This window comes from Lagopus leucura, unplaced genomic scaffold, assembly GCF_019238085.1.
Source record: "Lagopus leucura isolate 7727_CA_CO unplaced genomic scaffold, USGS_WTPT01 Super-Scaffold_100059, whole genome shotgun sequence".
Taxonomy (NCBI): Eukaryota; Metazoa; Chordata; class Aves; order Galliformes; family Phasianidae; genus Lagopus; species Lagopus leucura.
The window spans coordinates 323,812-341,458 of record NW_024962305.1 but is presented as its reverse complement, the minus strand read 5'-3'; the positions used below and the strand labels follow the sequence as shown (position 1 = coordinate 341,458).

The window sequence follows — 17,647 nt, the reverse complement described above, 5'->3', positions numbered from 1 at the left end:
AGAGAGGGAGCTGTGAGCTCTCCTGAAATCATCATCTCGGAGCCCACGCCGTGGGGACGGCGAAGATGCAGAGGTGATGGGGGCAGCTGGGGGGCATGGAGCTGCTGAGGGCGGAGGGAGCTGTCAGTGCACCGCAGCCTTGGGCTGCTGGCATGGAGCTGTGTGGGGCTGGGATGTGGGGCTGATCTGTGAGTCTGGGTTGTGGCTCAGGTCTGCAGGTCCGGACTGTGGCTCCAGGCCATGAGACTGGGCTGTGCATCTGGGCTGTGGGTCTGATCTGCAGGTCTGGACTGTAGGTCTGGGCTATGGATCCAGACCAAAGGTCTTGTCTGTGGGTCTGATGTGTGGGTCCAGGCTGTGGGTCTGGGCTGCAGTCTCAGAGCTGATCTGTTGGGTCTCACTGCCCTCCTGCTGCAGCTTTGCATACTTGTGGGTGCTGGGAAGAGAAAACAAAGCCCTGTGAGTGTCGGCACCACTCCTCTTGCATACACTTGCATTGAAATTGTGGTAGGCTTTGCTTGGCCTCTTTTAGCTCTGCAGAAAATCGATGTAGAATAACAGGGCTGAGTGCCTGGAGCTGGCATGGAAGCCATTAGGTGGCTTGTAGTGTAAGGGCAGGTTTTGCTGCTTTGGGTGTTTTTCTTTTGGTCATTGCAATAGTTTTACATAACCCTGAGCTCATGGAAATGAGAAGGATTGCATGGACAAAACCTAAAACGAATGTGCACTGAAAAGCTTTCCACTTTCTCAGCATTGCTGAAGTAGAACAGATCTACTGAGGAGCGGGCTGAAAAATAATCCACCAGGGATATCAAGGATGGTATTTTTGGTTTTAGAGCAACGGCATCATGATGAGGAGGTGTTTAATTGGAGGTGCTGGGAAGAACACCAGGTGCAGCAGTAACCATTTGCGTGGTGTGGTTTGAGGAATGGCACCTGCTGCTGCACTGTGTGCAGGGTGCTGTGCTTGCTGTCATTCCTGGGTGTTTTGGTACCATTGTGGTTGCAGTGTGGTCACATTTTTCCTGTTGCTTTCTGTAGTTGTTGCTCTGGCAGCTCAGCATGGGTCGGGAAGGGCTGTGTTGGTGTTGGAGTGTGGGTGGGATGGAGGGCTGCTCCTGGCGAGCCCAGCCTGCTCCAGGGTGCTGTGTTTGTCAAGATGCATCATTCACTTTCTTTTAATTTTAATGAAAGAACTTTTAATTTTCCCTAATCTGTCGCCATCCATGGCATTCTGGAGGCTTAGCACAGCCCGGCACCTTACATAATGTCAGAAGGGAGAATTGAATTGCATCTCAGAACGAGAGGCAAAAGGTGTGTGTGCAGTATCTCCCTGTGATTTCAGCCCCAGTGTTCTCATCCTGCCCCATATCCCAACCTGGGGTGGTACATGCTGGCCTGGGGGCTCCTCTTTTGTCCATAGGAATCCATCCCTCGCGTGCAGACTCATGGTTTGCTGTGGCAGGGGCTCTGTTAGGTGGGAGCCAGCTGGGTGTGCACAGCTGGAATGGGCACGGGAACACATTGCATGTGAGGGGACTGCTGAAAGCCACAAAGCAGCGTTAGCTCACCTTTCCAAGCCAAGAGCCAGGTTCTGCCTGCTTATCATGTGCACCCACCTCCTGTGTTAGCAGGGCAGAAGTCACAGTGTGCACACAGCCCAGCCCCTGTGCCAGGGCCTTCCTGGTTCATAGAATCATAGAATCACAGAATGGCCTGGGTTGAAATGGACCACAATGATCATCTGGTTCCATCACCCTGCTGTGTGCAGGTCACCAACCAGCAGCCCAGGCTGCCCAGAGCCACATCCAGCCTGGCCTTGAATGCCTGCAGGGATGGGGCATCCACAACCTCCTTGGGCAACCTGTGCCAGTGCCTCACCACCCTCTGATGAAAAACTTCCTCCTAATATCCAACCTCAACTCTTCCTTTCCTGGCTGAGGGATGTGTGCAGTGTGTGGGTAACACCATTGCTGTGCTGGGGAAGGTGCTGGTGGCTTTTGGTTCCGGATGTTTTGTGTATGGCTGAACTGAGGGGGAAGGCTGTGCAGTAACATTTCATGCATCCATTGCCCTGAGCTGCCCTGCCTGCTCTGGAGCTCAGAGCCAGAAGCCTGTCCTCATCTCACACCCGTGCTGCACAAAATGGAGCATCTGTCATCGCTGTGCTTCTATGGGTGGGAATTTCCAGGCATAGCAATGAGGTTCCTCAGGCTGGAGGAGGTGCTGTGGGGAGTGAGAATGAGGGATTAGATTGGAGGAAGTGCTGTGGGGTTGGACCAGGCCACCTGCTCCTGCCAGGAGAGCCACCAACCTTCAGGTTTGCTACTCACCCAGGCTGCCCAAAGCCCCATCCAACCTGATCCTGAACACCTCCAGGGATGGAGCATCCACAGCCCAGCTCCCTCAGCCTGTCCTCGTAGAGGAGGTGCTCCAGCCCTCTGCTCATCTTTGTGGCCCTCCTCTGGACCTTCTCTATCAGCTCTACATCCCTCCAGTATTGGGATCCCCCCCCCTATATCTGCACACCACTGTGCCGTAAACCTTTGGCAAATGGTCTGTGTACCTCAGAATAGGAAATAGTGTAATCCGTCCCTCTCCTGTGCACTCAGCCAAGAAATAGCACCGTGCTTGTTACCAGGATGCAGCTTGTGATGAGTTTCTCCAAGCAGATGATGCGTGTGCCTGCGTTCTGAAACCAGCTGCTTTCTTATTTCGGCGTCGGCTTTTTTAGTAATCCAAAGAAGCAGCCTTAAAATATCAGCTCATTGCACTGTGAAATGGAATGGGAAAACAAATTAACTCCCACTAATTGGACATCATATTTTGACCAGATTGGGGGAAAGGAGGGGTCCTGATTTCATAGAATTGTAGAATAGGTGGAGTGGACTTTCAAGGGTCCTCTGGTGCAGCTGCCCTGCACTGAGCAGGGATGCCCACAGCTCTGAGACCCCCAGCCTCACCTTGGGGTCTGCCTGGATCCCCCCCACCTCTCTGGTCAAGATTCCCAGCATTGACTCAGTTATATATCTTTATTAAACCAGATGTTTAGGTTCCCAAAAGGTGCTGTGTTGTAACCAAGTGCTGCTTGACACAGGTTGGGGATGTCTGCTGTAGAAATCCTCGTGTCCCTTGGGATCCATGGGGTCTGCTCTGTGTCCCTCCCCATATAGAGGGGGCAGGGTGCCTGATATCCCTGCAGCCCACTGATGGCACAGAGAGAGCCATGCAGCCATTAAGTTTGGAGAAGACCTGTGAGATCATCCATCCTGCCAGCCCATCCCTGCCATGCCCACCCTCCTCCATCCTCCCAATCTGAGCTCTAGAATCGTGTTCCTGCCTCAGCCAGGTTGTTGGGGCAGAGGCGTGGAAGTGGGATGGGAATTTGGGGATGGATTAAAGCATCCTACAAAGCTTCCCTTGGCACAGCAGCAGGGATGCAGCTCGGTGCCCACTGGGGCTGCTCCAGAGCAGGCAGATTCTGGCCACCCACGTCACACGCAGGCAGGTTGCATAAGGGGATGAGAATAACTCCACGTTGTCTTCTAGTAAAGGGGATTGCTTTGCAGCACATATGGACTTGCTGTTGTCTTGTACCATATCTGTTAGAAGGCATTTGTGCTTGTATAAATAGGTTGCTGTGATGAAATATGCTTGCTGATGACCAGGTACCCGGCTCTGCTATGCAGTAACCACCTAAACATTGCACATTTGATTTATTTATCATAGAATCATGGAATGGTTTGGGTTGGAAGGGACCTTTGAGGTCATCTCATTCCAATCCCTCTGCTATAGGCAGGGACACATTTATGTGCCCATGTTTAAAGTTCTGCTTTCGTGGTTGCATCAAGCATGCTTAACTTGCAGTGTGGCTGTTGGCTTCAAGAGGAAATAAAGAACCTGTTCCTTCTCCAAATCCCCACCTGTAGGTGATTTATGATGGGCAATTCTGTGTGTTCTGCTGGCTCAGTGGGAGCACAAGGCATTGCTGTGGGTGACACCAGGATGCTGCACTGTGCACAATGAGCAGCAGGAGGGCAGGAGCTGCTGCTTTCGTGGGGTTCTGGTGTTGGCTCAGAATCCTGGGAGCTTCTGCGTTGGATTTTGCTCTCTTTTCTGTGTTGGTAAACACCAAGGTGAGGAGCTTCGTTCTGAGCAATCCCTGTAGCTGCGGCCAACAAAGAAATGGGGATCCAAAATAGTTTGCTATCAGCTGCACAGCTGTGTGTGCAAGCTGCTGTAATGAAAGGCCTGCCTTTGTCACCCAAACCAACTGCCTTAGTTTTAGCACAGCAAACATTCGAATGACTGGCACATCCATAAATTTAAATCACTTCACCTGTTGCATATTTTCGCTGCATTGTAATTTCTGTCAGCCCATCCACTGTGCAGTCCTGTTTGCTGAGCAGCTCTGTTGGTGAGGGTGGATGCTGACAGGACAAGGGGGAATGGTTTTAAATGGAGACAGGGGAGGTTGAGGTTGGATATAAGAAGGAAGTTTTTCCCCCAGAGGGTGATGAGGCACTGGCACAGGTTGCCCAAGGAGGCTGTGGATGCCCCATCCCTGCAGGCATTCAAGGCCAGGCTGGATGTGGCTCTGGGCAGCCTGGGCTGCTGGTTGGTGACCTGCACACAGCAGGGGGTTGGAACTGATGATCACTGTGGTCCTTTTCAACCCAGGCCATTCTATCCTTTCTGTGATGCAGCACCACACTGACTTGCCAGATCCTGTATTCATGTCAGCAGTTCTCGGTGTAAATGGAAATGGAAAGAAGAGCTGTGCAAAAAAACAGAGGATCTCACAGTCTGTGCAGCTCGCTTTGCTGTTAGGAGCAGTTGTGCTGCATGTGCATCTTTCTTTGGGAGAAATCACCAATGAAATGTGCAGTATTGTTTTCCTGCAGTGCCCTGAGGTGAGTGAAGCTGTGTTCAGTGCTCCATTCGCTTCCCACAGCCCAACCTGATCAATGTGTGAGATGGAAACCCCAAATGCTAAAGCAGAAGTTCATTGCTGGGGCAGTGCAGTGACACCCAGCCTTGGAAGGAGGAAGGGAATCTGTTTTGGAGCACGTTCACGTCCCAAGGAAAGCTGGGAATTAGTTTTTCCTTTCTTTGTTCCTCCTCAGCTCTGTCCTACAGCCGCTTCCTACAGAGAAGAAGAAAACGTGTTTCCTTCGGTTTCTGTTTGCTCCTAATTTCTCCTGTGGAAACCGATCTGGAAATCCAAGCACTGTGCATCCGCAGCTCAGTCTTTAGCTCGGGATAATGGGCACACGGCCTTCCTCCAACAGCAATTTAATGGCATTACCCTTCATTTGATCACAGGGACCGAATGCTTCGCTTCTTTCTTTGGAACAAACTCCCTTTGCTGTGTATCCAGGTCACCTTGGACAGCTGTGCTCATTTTTGGCCCCCGAGCTGCTGAGAGCTGCCAGGGGCTGAACGGCAGCACCACACCTCAGTGAGCGCTGTGCTCTCATCTGGTTTAAATCTAACTTTTAATGAAGCAAAACTGTCAGGAAAGGGGAGGAGGGAGGTGAGGAACGTTTCTGCAGCAGCGCCGCTCCCGTTTCTGCCATTCAGAGGATTCCGTGGGTTTTTGAGCAGAACGCACGTGGGCTGAAAATGCTGACGGCGTGATCGCATCCCGGAGTCCCAGGTCTTCATCCATTGTTTCTGTAGTTTAACAGGAATTAGAAACAGCACCGAATATATAGGGATGGCTGCAGTCCTCCGTTTGGGAAGCTGAAGTGAGCGCTGCTGGCTTCTGCCTCATCTTTCCTCTTCCCTCTGAGTGCCGCAGGGAGCAACGCATGGAATTTGTTCTCAGAGATGATTCTGAAGATAGTGAGAAGGGGAATTTTAGATGGGAAATGACGTGGAGAACTGCTGCTGTGACACAGCTGTGAGCCTCAGAACCCGACCTCCTGGGTTTGGATGGCAAGATGAAAGCACCATCCGCTCCTCCTGCGCTGTTGGTGCATGAGATGCTGCTCCTCAAATCTGTTTCCCCTGTGGAGATAAAGACTTTTTTTTGGTAGTCCACGTTGGAAATAAATTTGTCAACAGGGAAAGAAGGATCCTTTCATAGAACCATAGCATCTTTTGAGTTGGAAGGGACCTTTACAGGTCATCTTGTCTCACTCCTCTGCATTGAACAGGGACATCTGCAGCTCCATCAGGTGCTCAGAGCCTGGTCCAGTCTGACCTTCTTCCCTTCCTCTGACATCCCTTCCCCTTCTTCTTTTCCTTCCCCTTCTTCTTTTCCTTTCCTCTTCACTCTCCTCTCCATAAAACAGAAGGATGTTACCCTGTAATTTCATTATTTTAAGTCAGACTTCTTAAAACCTGGCTGATCTCTAAGTTCCCCCTCTGCAGTGCTGGTTACTGCTGGCTGCTTTATTCGTGCCACAGCAGAAGGAACCACACGCTGCCTGCTTTCCCCTTCCTGTGATTCGTCCATCAGCAGAACCAGGAGCTGTGTGGGAGCAGAGGAGCCCACACTGGGAGCAGTCCAGGAATGCACCTTGTTGAAGTTTCCTCTCCAGAGGGCTGCTCTGCCTGTGCCCATCACGGCCTCCTTTGGGCAGGTTGTTTTTGGAGAGAGCCTGTGCATTTGAGGGATTGCTTTCCACCATACGTGATGTATGGGATAATACAGCTCTGCCATACCCATGTGCAAAACTCAGCTCCTCCTCATCTGCACTGGTAGCAGGGGATTGCAGCTCCCTGCTCGTGGTGATCCTTCACTGTCCCTCACCTGTGCTGGAAGCAGCGTGCTGCTATGAGGTTTATGCATGGAGGTGTGCAAACCGTAATCAGAGTGCAGAGTTAATTAGTGCAGATCCACTGAAACCCACAGCGCTTTGTTCCATCGGGTCATGCGGTGCTCAGAGCTCTTTTCTATGTGAATTGTTCCTGTCAGAGCAAAACTAAGCTTAGTCAATGGAGCCTTTTGGTGATGCATGGTAATTTCCTTTTCCCAGTGCCTTTCCATTTAAAGAAAAGTTTTTTTTAATTAGAATGCTAACTCATCTATACATTACATGGCAGAGAGAATGCAGGAGAATCAGGGTGCTCAGCAAGCTGAAGCAGAGCACAGTGCTAATGGAGATGGAATGATTATTCGGAAGGAATACAGGCGTGCTGGTTTTGTTCTGTTTTTATTTGGTAGCTTCATTCCAGATCTCTGCTTTTGTCCTAAGTTCATCTTTGGTTTCATGTGCTGTTCAGTTCACACCTTGCTGTTCTGGACACTGGTCGTGGGTGATGTTGTGACGTTTGGTGGCTTTGTGAATATTGGAGAGAATTGCTGTGCCAAGAGGAAGAAGCAGGAAATCAGTGCCCTGGTGGAAGGCAGCCCACTGCTGCACAAAGTTCATCAGTAAGGCAGCTTATTAAGCTTGCAACTGCTGACACTGTGATGGTTTTGCATCATGTGGTGGAATCCTGTCCTGGAATGGCCATCGCTTCCCTTGAAGAGGAAAAACTCTCAAAGTCAAGCAAGATTTTGTTTGCACTGAGGAAAGGGTTTGAGGTTTTGTTCTGGTATTTTGCTTTGAATAACTTCTCTTGCTCTTCTCATGGAGGTTCTGCAGCAGCAGCGAGGCTGTTCCTGTATGATGCAATGCTGTGTGTGCCATTGGGTCCTTGGCAACAGGGCTGTCCTGCAGAGCGCACGTGCAGTGTTGGCTGGATGTTGTCTGCCTTGACTTCAGCAAGGCTTTTGGTACCATATCCCAAGATATCCTGGTAAGGAAGCTGTGGGGTAGATGAGAGGACAGAGAGGTGAGCTGAGAGCTGTCTGAGCTCAGAGGGCACATATCAGTACAGTTGGATGTGAGCTGCTGGAGAGGAGCTCTGCAGAGGAGGACCTGGGGGTCCTGGTGGGTGACAGGTTGTCCAGAGCCAGCAGTGTGCCCTGGTGGCCAAGAAGGCCAATGGGATCCTGGGGTGCATGAAAGGGAGTGTGGGCAGCAGGGCAATGGAGGTGATCCTCCCCTGTGCTCTGCCCTGGTCAGGCCTCATCTGGAGTACTGCATCCAGTTGTGGGTTCCCCAGTACAAAACAGACAGGGATCTCTTGGAGAAGACCAGCAGAGAGGGCACGAAGATGATGCAGGGCCTGGAGCATCTCCTTTGAGGAAAGGCTGAGCGACCTGGGGCTGTTCAGGCATGAGAAAAGAAGGCTGAGAAGGAATCTTAAGAAATGTTTACAAATATCTTATGTGTGAGAGTCGAAGGGACATGGCCAACCTGTTCTCAGCAGTCTGTGGGGGCAGAACAAGGGGAAATGGCCACAAACTGGAGCATAGGAAATTCTACAACAATATGCAGAAGAACTTTTTCACAGTGATGGTGATGGAGCACTGGGATGGGCTGCCCAGGGAGCTGGTGGGGTCTCCTTCTCTGGAAATATTCCAGACCTGTTTGGATGCCAACTTGTGCAGCCTGCTGCAGGGAGCTGCTTGGGCAGGGGGTTGGATTCACTGAGCTCAGGAGGTTCCTTCCAACCCCTGCAGTTCTGTGACTCTGAAGGATCAGCCCCAGCAGGTGGAGGTGTGGAATGGTGCAGATCACTTCTCTGTGCTTTGTTCAGGGTTATGCTGCATCGCGAGCACTGATGGTGTGATTCTGGCCATAAGGTTTTGCTGTGCTCATGGGGGGTGTTCAGGATGTCAGCATGCTTTTCGGTTTTGTACCTCAGCTGTAGCACAGAACCTTCAGTGCCAGCCCAGTTGTGGTTATTAACATCTCTGACCATGGGAAGAGCTTCTTTTCATTGCTTGGTTGGCACAGCACAGGTCTGTGGCTCTGATGTGAGCCTGGAACAATGAAATAGGGACGTGCAATTCCACTTACAAGGATGACTGCTAGTGAGGCTGCAGTGAGGCAGCTGTACCAAACCCCATTGGCAGAGCTGCAGCTTCACGTGAAATATTAGCACCTGGCTCTGAGCAGGATGATGGTTCCCAACACCTTTCTGACCCGGGTAGCAATCCCTCCAAAACCATTGCATTTATATGGCACCTGGCTGTTAGCTTGTAGCACGGGAGGTGCATGACAGCAAAGCCCATCCCGAGGTTCAGCCCCATTTTTGGTGTTCAGGGCAGGAGGACTGTGATGTGAGTGGTGCACAGGAGGGCTGCCAGGCTGAGCAGTGCAGGCAGGAGTTGGGAGAGCAGCTTTTCAAGTTGGCCTTTCACTTCAATGGGCAGTGAGTGCAGCTGGGAAGCGCATCGCCGTCACCTGCACACAGCTTACAGCCCAGCTTATTTCTCCGGTCTGGCAGAAATACCCATTGAAAAACGTGGTGCTGAAGATGTTTTAGAAATCATTGCTTCACTACCAGCAAAAGGGGCACAGCACTTTGTCACTGCATTTCAGAGCTCAGTTCAATCCAGTGCTGTTTGTGTGATGCCGGTGCTGTTTTGCTCTGGGGCACTTCGACTTTCCCAGCTCTTCCTTTCATTCCTTTGAATCGTTTCTGGATTTGCAAGGATGGAAGTGAAGCACTCAGGGCCTCTCCTTCTGGGCAGCGTTGGTTTCCATCTGATCATCCACAGGGAGTGCAGCACCTGTGGGATCAGACATTTGCAGTGCTTCAAAATGGGTTTATTTTCATTGCTCTGCAGAGGAAGCAATCACTGAATACAGAATTTGTGTATTCATTTCAGTGTTTTGGAGTTCAGTACCTGAAACCCCAGCAGGCTCTGCATCCCTCTATGCCATCTTAGTCCTTTACATGGCAGAGTGCAGTCCTGTTTGCTTCCTATAAAAGATGGGTTAAAGTGGGAAGGAAACAGGGAAGTGCTTGGGAGCATGAGGAGCTGCTGCAGCCCCGCATACTCTGACGGCTGCAGCCTGCAAGTTTGAATCAGAGCCATCTCCTTTGTAAAGAATGCAGATAATGCTTTTTTTTTTTTCTTTTTTTTCAGCAGAAAAGAAAAAAAAAAAGGGGGGGGGGGGGGGGGTAACCTGATCTGAGTCTGACAGTGTCATTAAGTGCTTCCATCTGTTGCTCGCTGTTTCCCTTATTCATGAGCCCTCTCTCTCTCTCCCCCTCCTTCTCCTTAGCCCCTCTGAGGAAAGCAAAGTTTGTTGAGAGCCCTCGCATCCCTGAGTCTGAGCTTGGCTCACCAACACTCTCTTCAGCACAGAAACTGGACGTGGATGCATACTGCCCTGGTAAGCTGCATGCAGAGGTGCTGCATTTGGAGAGGGACTGCAGCTCCGGCCAGAAGGAGCGCTGCATGTAGTGCAGCTCTGTTTGATGGTGCTGGCTGGGAGCTGCACAGCCCCGTTGCATTGAGCAGCTCCATGCATTCGTTTCTCACTGCTGCCCATTCACACCTGCTGCTTGCTGTGTGCTGCAGGTGAGAGCTGCATGGCTGCCCCCCCCCCTGGGGCAACGTAGGAGACGGGGAGTATGGATTACAGGAGGTGAAAGTGATCCAGTTCACTTGAAATTTCATTTTTCATGCTGGCTCTTGGAAGGGCTGGAATGAGAACACGTTTCACAGCTATCATTGCACAGTGTTGTGTGGTCTCGTTGAGCCTACACCCAAAAACATTGCAGATGGTGAGAGCCTGTGGGCTGTTCGTGGCCGGGGGAGCTGTGTGAGCAGTGCTTGGGGTGCAGGCTTTCTTCAGTGTGCTTTGAGACTGGCTTCTTAAATAAAAAAGCAATCTCTGTGCTTGGAAGTGCCTCCTCCAGGCCAGAGCTGCTATGAAAAGGGCTCTTCCTTTGTCAAGGATCATGAAATACTTAAAATTTTGCCATCGCAGCCCTTTCTTCTTCCAACTGAATTCCTTCTACTCCTGTGTTTGTAACTGTAGTAATTAGAACTTGTTATGATTGGACCTGCAGAGAATTAGAGTTGTAAATGTGGCTTAAAAGCAGAAATCCTGCATTCCTCACTCATGGCATCTCTCCCAGGTGTGTTTCGTCCTTCTGCCCCAGCTGCATGTGCCCGTGGTTTGGGGGTGGGCATCCTCCTATCTATCACACACACAGCCCTGGGTGCTGATGGTGGCATTTCGTATTGTTTCTGGTTTTTTTGCCTTTTGATCTCCTTCACTCACTGCCAGGGGAGTGATGTTAAAGGGGTTGTGGGATTTCCTCGTGCTTTGAGGTGTCACTGAAGAAACATGATGGAAAAAAAGAAGGGAGAGGAAGAGAGTGAGTTGCCATAGGGCGTGCTGCTGGGCAGGGCTTATGTGGTGGCATGGCTGACACTGGGAGGGAACATTCCTGGCAACCCTGGGAGAATGGTGAAAGGAATCATCTGGGGAAGGATTTCTGGAGCTGTTCCTGGAGAAAAGGTTTGCAGTGCACAGGGATCCCCCTGAAGTCATAGACTCAGAGAGTCATTGTGTTGGGAAAGGCCAAGACCGGGTTGGATGGGACCCTGAGCAACCAGATCCAGACCCAGATCTGTAGGTTGGTGGCCCTGTGTGGCAGGGTGCTGGGACCTGGTGATCCTTGGGGTCCCTTCCAACCCAAGCCAGTGTATGAGGACCATTAGGATCACCAAGCCCAGCCATTGATCCATCACCACCATGCCCACCAGCCTTGTGTGAGGAGAAGGGGGAGAACAGAGATCTGGACAACGCGTGAAGAATGGCTGCCTCTGAACGTAGGTGATGTCCAGCTGCAGTGGGAGGGTGGAGGAAAGGGCCTCAATTTCATCTGGGACTGTGGCAAAGCCAGCAGGCAGCACCCAGCATTGGTTCTCCAAGGAGTTCCAGCTCCTTTCCTTATATCTGGTCTTGCTTTGTCCTGCTCTGTGGTGCGTGCATCCTGCAGGGGTGTTCGTGGTGTCAACCTGAGCATCTCCAGGAACGGGATCAGGAGGAGCAAGGCTCAGAGTTGAAGGAAATAAAAAAGGTTGGAGGTGTGCAGGAGCTGAGTGGGGGGTGGAGGGCTTTGCAAAATGATCCCTGACAAGTAATGTCATTAATTGCACACTTAAAGGCAGTTTAAAACACTCAATAGAGATGAGGAGAGAACATTTTCTGCTCTCCTTATAGGAATGATTGCTTCAGCTCGAGGTGCCTGAAGATGCAGTTTTGCTCAATGCTGTCTGTGTTAAGGCTGAGGATGATTTCAGCAGGGAAGGGTTCCTTTGCTGTGCTGCGGTGTGAATTGGTGCCTGTAATAATGCACGCTCACTGCTGGAAATGTGGAAGGAGCAGAAGGGGCTGGATGGCATCAGAGGGAGCTGCTGATGGGGAGGGCATAGCTGAGGCTGGAAACTGTTCTGCTCATTGTTAGGCTCTGTGCTGCTGGTCGTGCTGAGTTCTGGAGGGTGAATTTTGGTTCAGGTGAAAGCAGCCATTGCCCCACGTCCTACAGTGGTTTCGTTTTAGGTGGCAGAAGGGTTCTGTGGCTTCAAGAAAGACATTTCTCAGTGCTATTTGTGTACATCTTCCTGTGACTGCACGGCCATTAGAGGTAACCCTGCCCTTCTGGGCATCCAGGTGGTGAAGGAGCTGCTGCCTCCTGTCTTGGTGCTGCTGCTCTATGTCCTTCTTCTCTTGTTTAAGCCTGGCATCTCAGTTTGATCTCTTAAGTGCTGCAGGGCTGTGCTGAAAGTGCTCTGAGACAGATGGATGGTGCTTTCAGGGAATGGCCTTTCCTCTTAGATCTGAGGCAGTGGTTGCATTTTGTGTAATTTATTGCCTTGTCATTGGGCTTCAAAGGCCAAACGTGTTCTGACGTTACCTTTTAATGGGATTAAATCCTTCTGCAGAAGAAGCAGTTGGTGACTGTCTGCTTGCCTGGGGTGTCTCCTTCCATTCCATGAAGTGGGGCCCCCTCACAGTGCCATGGACAGTGAGGGCTGACCTGGGGGCTTCCCACTGCCATGTTGTTCATGGCCATCCCGTTGCTCCTTTCTCTTTTGCACCACACAGACTGACACCTGCTTCCTTTTGCTTCTTTCTTTTCATCGTGTAAAAGTGTGGGGTTTTTCACTTTACACACACAGGAGCTTCTGTCAAACACCAACAGGGCACCTCTTCTGCAGGAGTCAGAGCTGCACTTGGAGGTTTCGTGATGAAAGCACAGGAAATAAGCGAAACAAAAAGCTCCAAACGAAACATCAGACAGCAGGATGTGTGTCCAACCCGTCACATCAGATGGTGAGAAAGGCTGGGAATGATCAAACCGACCATGGCCTGACAAATGCTGTTACTGGGAGCCCTGCATCTGGCCCAGCGTTCTCCAGCCCACTGACCTGGAGGGAATGGGAAATCATTGCAATCAGCCCTAATTGCAGCAATTGTGGCCATTCCCTGCCTGGTTGCTATGGGAGCCATTGATGTCTCTCAGGCTCCTCTTGGGAGGACAGCACTGTTTTCTGTTGTGCTTTGAGGTAGGAAGAAACTCAAAGTAAACCAGGCTGAGATTCTGCCATCAGGACATGCGTAGAGGTCACAGAACCATTGCTGTTGGAGAAGGGCTTCAGGATCACCAGGTCCAACCATCAGCCCGTGGCCACTGTGTCCCTCCACAGAGCCACAGAATCACAGAATGGCCAGGGTAGGAAGGGACCTCAGGGATCTGAAGCTCCAACCCCCTGCCACACGCAGGGCCCCCGACCTCCACATTTCATAGCAGCCCAGGCTGCCCAGGGCCCCATCCAACCTGGCCTTGAACACCTCCAGGGATGGACGGGGCATCACAGCCTCTCTGGGCAGCTGTTCCAGCACCTCACCACTCTCACAGCAAAGAACTTCCCCCTGACATCCAACCTCAACCCTGCCTCCCTCAACTTCAACCATTTCCCCTTGTCCTGCTGTTATCTCCCCTTTCACAGAGTTGATTCCCCTCCTGTTTGCAGGCTCCCTTTAGGCACTGCAGGCTGCAATGAGGTCACCCCACAGCCTTCTTTTCTCCAGGCTGAACAAGCCCAGCCTGTCTTTGTAGGGAGGTGCTCCAGCCCTGATGTCCTCCAGCATCCCAGAGGAGCATCATTTTGGGATCGGCTGCAGACTGCTCACCGCTGGGTGTCGGTGGGCTTCTGTGGCAACTGAAGGTGCAAACAGAGGTTTGTGGAATGAGCCTTTGTGTCAAAGTGCCTGAGGGCAGAGCTGGAAATAGCAGGGATTGCAGGTACTGCTGCCGTCTGTTTTGGCTGTTATGTGAGCTGAGATGACACGGTACTCTGGAAGCTTCCTGATGTGATCTACAAACCACTGGCTTTCCTTTGTAACCTAGGGATTGGTTTCCTCTCTCTGGAGAGCAAACAAAAAGACTTATGGTGGTGGTCCAGAAGTGAAGTGTAGGAGAGGTCCAGCTCCAAAGCACCACTTGGCTGCAGGACAGGAGCTGGGAGGTGCTTGTGGCAAACTGCTGCTATTGGTTCTGAAACCATCAGTGATGAGCCCATCAGGATCAGTGCAAAGCCCTCATTTTCACATCTGAGCCCATGTAATGCTCCGTACCACACTTCCCTGCAAGCAGGCAGAACCAGGGGCCTTTGCTGTACTGTGTGCTCAGTTGTGGCCTTGCTGATGGGCAGAGACGAGTTCACACTTCACCTTCAGAGTTCATGGTGGGAATATAAGGATGCTAAAGAAGAAAAAGGAAGGGGCAGTGATGTAGGTGGGGCTCTTGGTCATCACCTTGCCAATTAGTCATCCTTTTTTCCTCCCAACTTGGATATTTCATAGAAAGTGGTTTGGGTCAGAAGGGACTTTAAGATCATCTTGTTCCAACCCCCTGCTACAGGCAGGGCACCTCTCTTTAAACCAGGTTGCTCAAAGATGTATTTATTCCCAAAAACTTTACAATCTGAAGGAAGCAATCAATAATTCTGCTTTTGTTACGATTTTGGATGTGAGTTTTGGGGCAGTATTAGTTTTGCTGCAAGTTTCTATGGATGTAAGAAGTGAATGTTGGTTTTACCAGCTCTAAAGATAAGTGTGTTTTTGGAGAGCTGCTCCATTCTTTTACAAGCTTGGTTCCCATGTCCTAATGGTTGAATCAATCCAATGGATGCTTTTTTTCCCCCTTAACCAAAATACGCTTGAACTCCCGGGATGCTATGGAGAGCTTCTCATCAGTGAAAATATGTGGTGCTCTGAAAGCCGCTCTGCTGCTCTCTTACCAGTTGCCTTGACTTCCTACCACTCTTTAGGACTGCAAAACAAGGGCTTCTTTATTCTTTTCCAGTGGGAATATTGTTCCCAGTGCTGTAATTTGTTCTGATTGTCAGTATTCTGCCCATCCTGTCTGTTCCTTTCTCTTGGTCAACGCAGCTGCATGCTTACCCTGCAGACAGGAGATGGCTTTGTGGTGTCCAGTTCACAGGGCAGACGTTTAGATATCAATATCACTGATGGTGTGACTCTTCATCACTGGAAAAATAATGGCTTGGAACCCAAACATGACAGTGTTGGCCAGCTGCTGGCTGGAAAGGGCAGATAACTGACAGCCTTGCTGGGCAGCATCCATGATACTGACATATCTTCCAGAGGTCTGCAGCTTACTGCACGCTCCAAAATTGCTGTTTGGGCCTGAAATTGCAGCAGGTTTCCCAAGCTTACTGCTGGATTCTCTTCTCTGTTTCCCAACCCAAAGAGATGGGAGATGTGGGGTTACCTCCCTGGCTCTCATCCTGCCGCCCGTCTGCTGACCTCACTGAATTGCCTGGGTAAGGTTGCTGGTTGTGTGCTGCACAACCTGATTGTGCTGTGAGGATGCTGTTGTCAGTTGGATTTGGCTTGTGGGAGGTCTTCGTTGGTGTGGCTTTACCTGCAGTGATGGCACAGCAACACACGAGTGCTCCAAAGTGGTGCTGGGGACAGGAGTTCCTCTCTGCTCTGTGGCAGAGGAGCACTCATCCCTGAGCCCATGCTCAGTTTGTGACAACTGTGGCCTTTTTTGATACAAGTTCAGGGATGGGTGCTTTGAGTGTCCTCATCTTTTCCCCATTCTCTTTTCTCTGGCATTTAAACAGGAGAGCAAATCCAAGAGAATCCATCCCCAAATACAAGTGCAAAGGATGTCTTCAAACCCAGAGCATGACATACATTGGATTAGATTTTCTGGTAGTGTTGACGTTGCTTTTGCTGGCTCTGTGTGGCTCAGCTGGTTCCTGACTGACAAGTGACTTCCTTCTGGCAGTCTGATGCAGAGGCAGCAGGAGGGGCTGCTGGAAAGCAGCTTTGGTTTGTGCTGCAAAGGAGAATTTCTCTTAAATTTCTCCATAGAACGAATGCTGTGCAACTCAGGCGAGGTTTGGACCTGGTCTTGTAGGGAGGGAGAAGAGCAGTTTGTTGGGGAAGCACCTGGATAAAGCAACCTGGGGTGGCCTTGAGCCACTGCTGGAGCTCCATGGTGTTCATCCTCAGCATTCTGGCAGCTCGAGGTCACAGCTTGGGAGTGATGTGGTTCCACAGGGCTGATTCCAGAGCAGTGCATCTGATGTAGCTTTCATCCCTCTCTGGAGAAGTTTTCTCTTCTTGATGCGAGCAAGAGAAAAGAAAAAGCCGTTCTGTTAATTCTGAGATGAGGGAGATATGCAGGAATGGTCAAGGGCATTTTCCAAATATAGCTCGATATATCCAGAATAATTTAAAGCAGATGTACATAATAATGGGACGGATTCAGGTCACATGTAAAGAGGGACGTCTGGATAAAACCCTACAGTTATGTAATAGAAGATCAAAATAATAAATGGCACCGTTTATTCCAGTGCTGTACAGGGGCTCAATCTGCATGCAACTGCTCTGTTCTCTCACTGCTTGTTTAAGTTCTGATTTATCAAACAAATCAGTTTTATATTCAGGCAAATTCTACATTGGGCGCAACTGAGCAAACTGTTACCCACTTCTTGTAGTTTGATGCTCACTGGAATAGATTTCAGATGTAATTTCAGTTCCATTCAGGATCTGTTTTTGGAAGTGAGAATTTAACCATTACAGTAAAGATATTCCGTGGAGTAAAGCCACACTTGGTTTCTCACAGAGGTGCCACCCCGCGTTGCAGATCTGGAAGAGGAGGCAGTGGTAACCATCCAACAAGTCACAGGATTGCAAAATATGTCATAAAGAAACCTCATTCCATTTTAAGCAATTGCAGCTGAAATACGTGGCAGATTTCATTATAGGAATGGAAAGGATTGAAGGGAAACAGTATTTTACAGTGATAACGTTCAAAACCAGACATTTGGAGTGCTTTACTGAAAAGAGCAAAACTAATACACTGTGCTTAGGAAATTATAGATTTGATTTTTCAAGGAAATGTTATGAAGTTTATGAACTCGTCCTGGAGAAAAGAAAACAGAACTGTTCTGATGAGAAGCAAACCCCAGTGCCCCTGCTTTTGCCTGCAGCCTTCTGGTGATCCCTGGCCATGTTCCCAGCACAGGGCCACTGTCACGTCACTCATAGAAGCAGTGAACACCTTGAGTTGGAAGGGACCTGCAAGGATCATTGGGTCCAACTGGTGGCTCAGTGCCTACAAACCCGACTTGTGGATCAGTAACTACGAACCCAACTCCAGTTCAAGGCTCAGTACCTACAGACCCAACTGAATTCGTGGCTCTGTACCTCCAAACCCAACTCATGGCTCAGTACCTACAAACCCAGCTCCAACTCATGGCTCTGTACCTACAAACCCAACTCCAACTCATGGC

General features: G+C 50.3%; 1 protein-coding gene across 9 annotated transcripts in view; it reads left to right on the top strand.

Annotated features, from left to right (window-relative positions):
• TANC2 (tetratricopeptide repeat, ankyrin repeat and coiled-coil containing 2) overlaps positions 1-17,647 on the top strand; it is a 139,822-nt gene that overhangs the window by 36,989 nt on the left and 85,186 nt on the right. For 6 of the 9 annotated variants that reach the window (XM_042886550.1, XM_042886554.1, XM_042886555.1 and 3 more), the window contains one exon: positions 10,077-10,187. The exons of the other annotated variants lie outside the window; for them this stretch is intronic. In XM_042886550.1, coding sequence (XP_042742484.1) covers positions 10,077-10,187 — 111 coding nt within the window. The remainder of the gene's footprint in view (positions 1-10,076; positions 10,188-17,647) is intronic. 9 annotated transcript variants of the gene reach the window in all.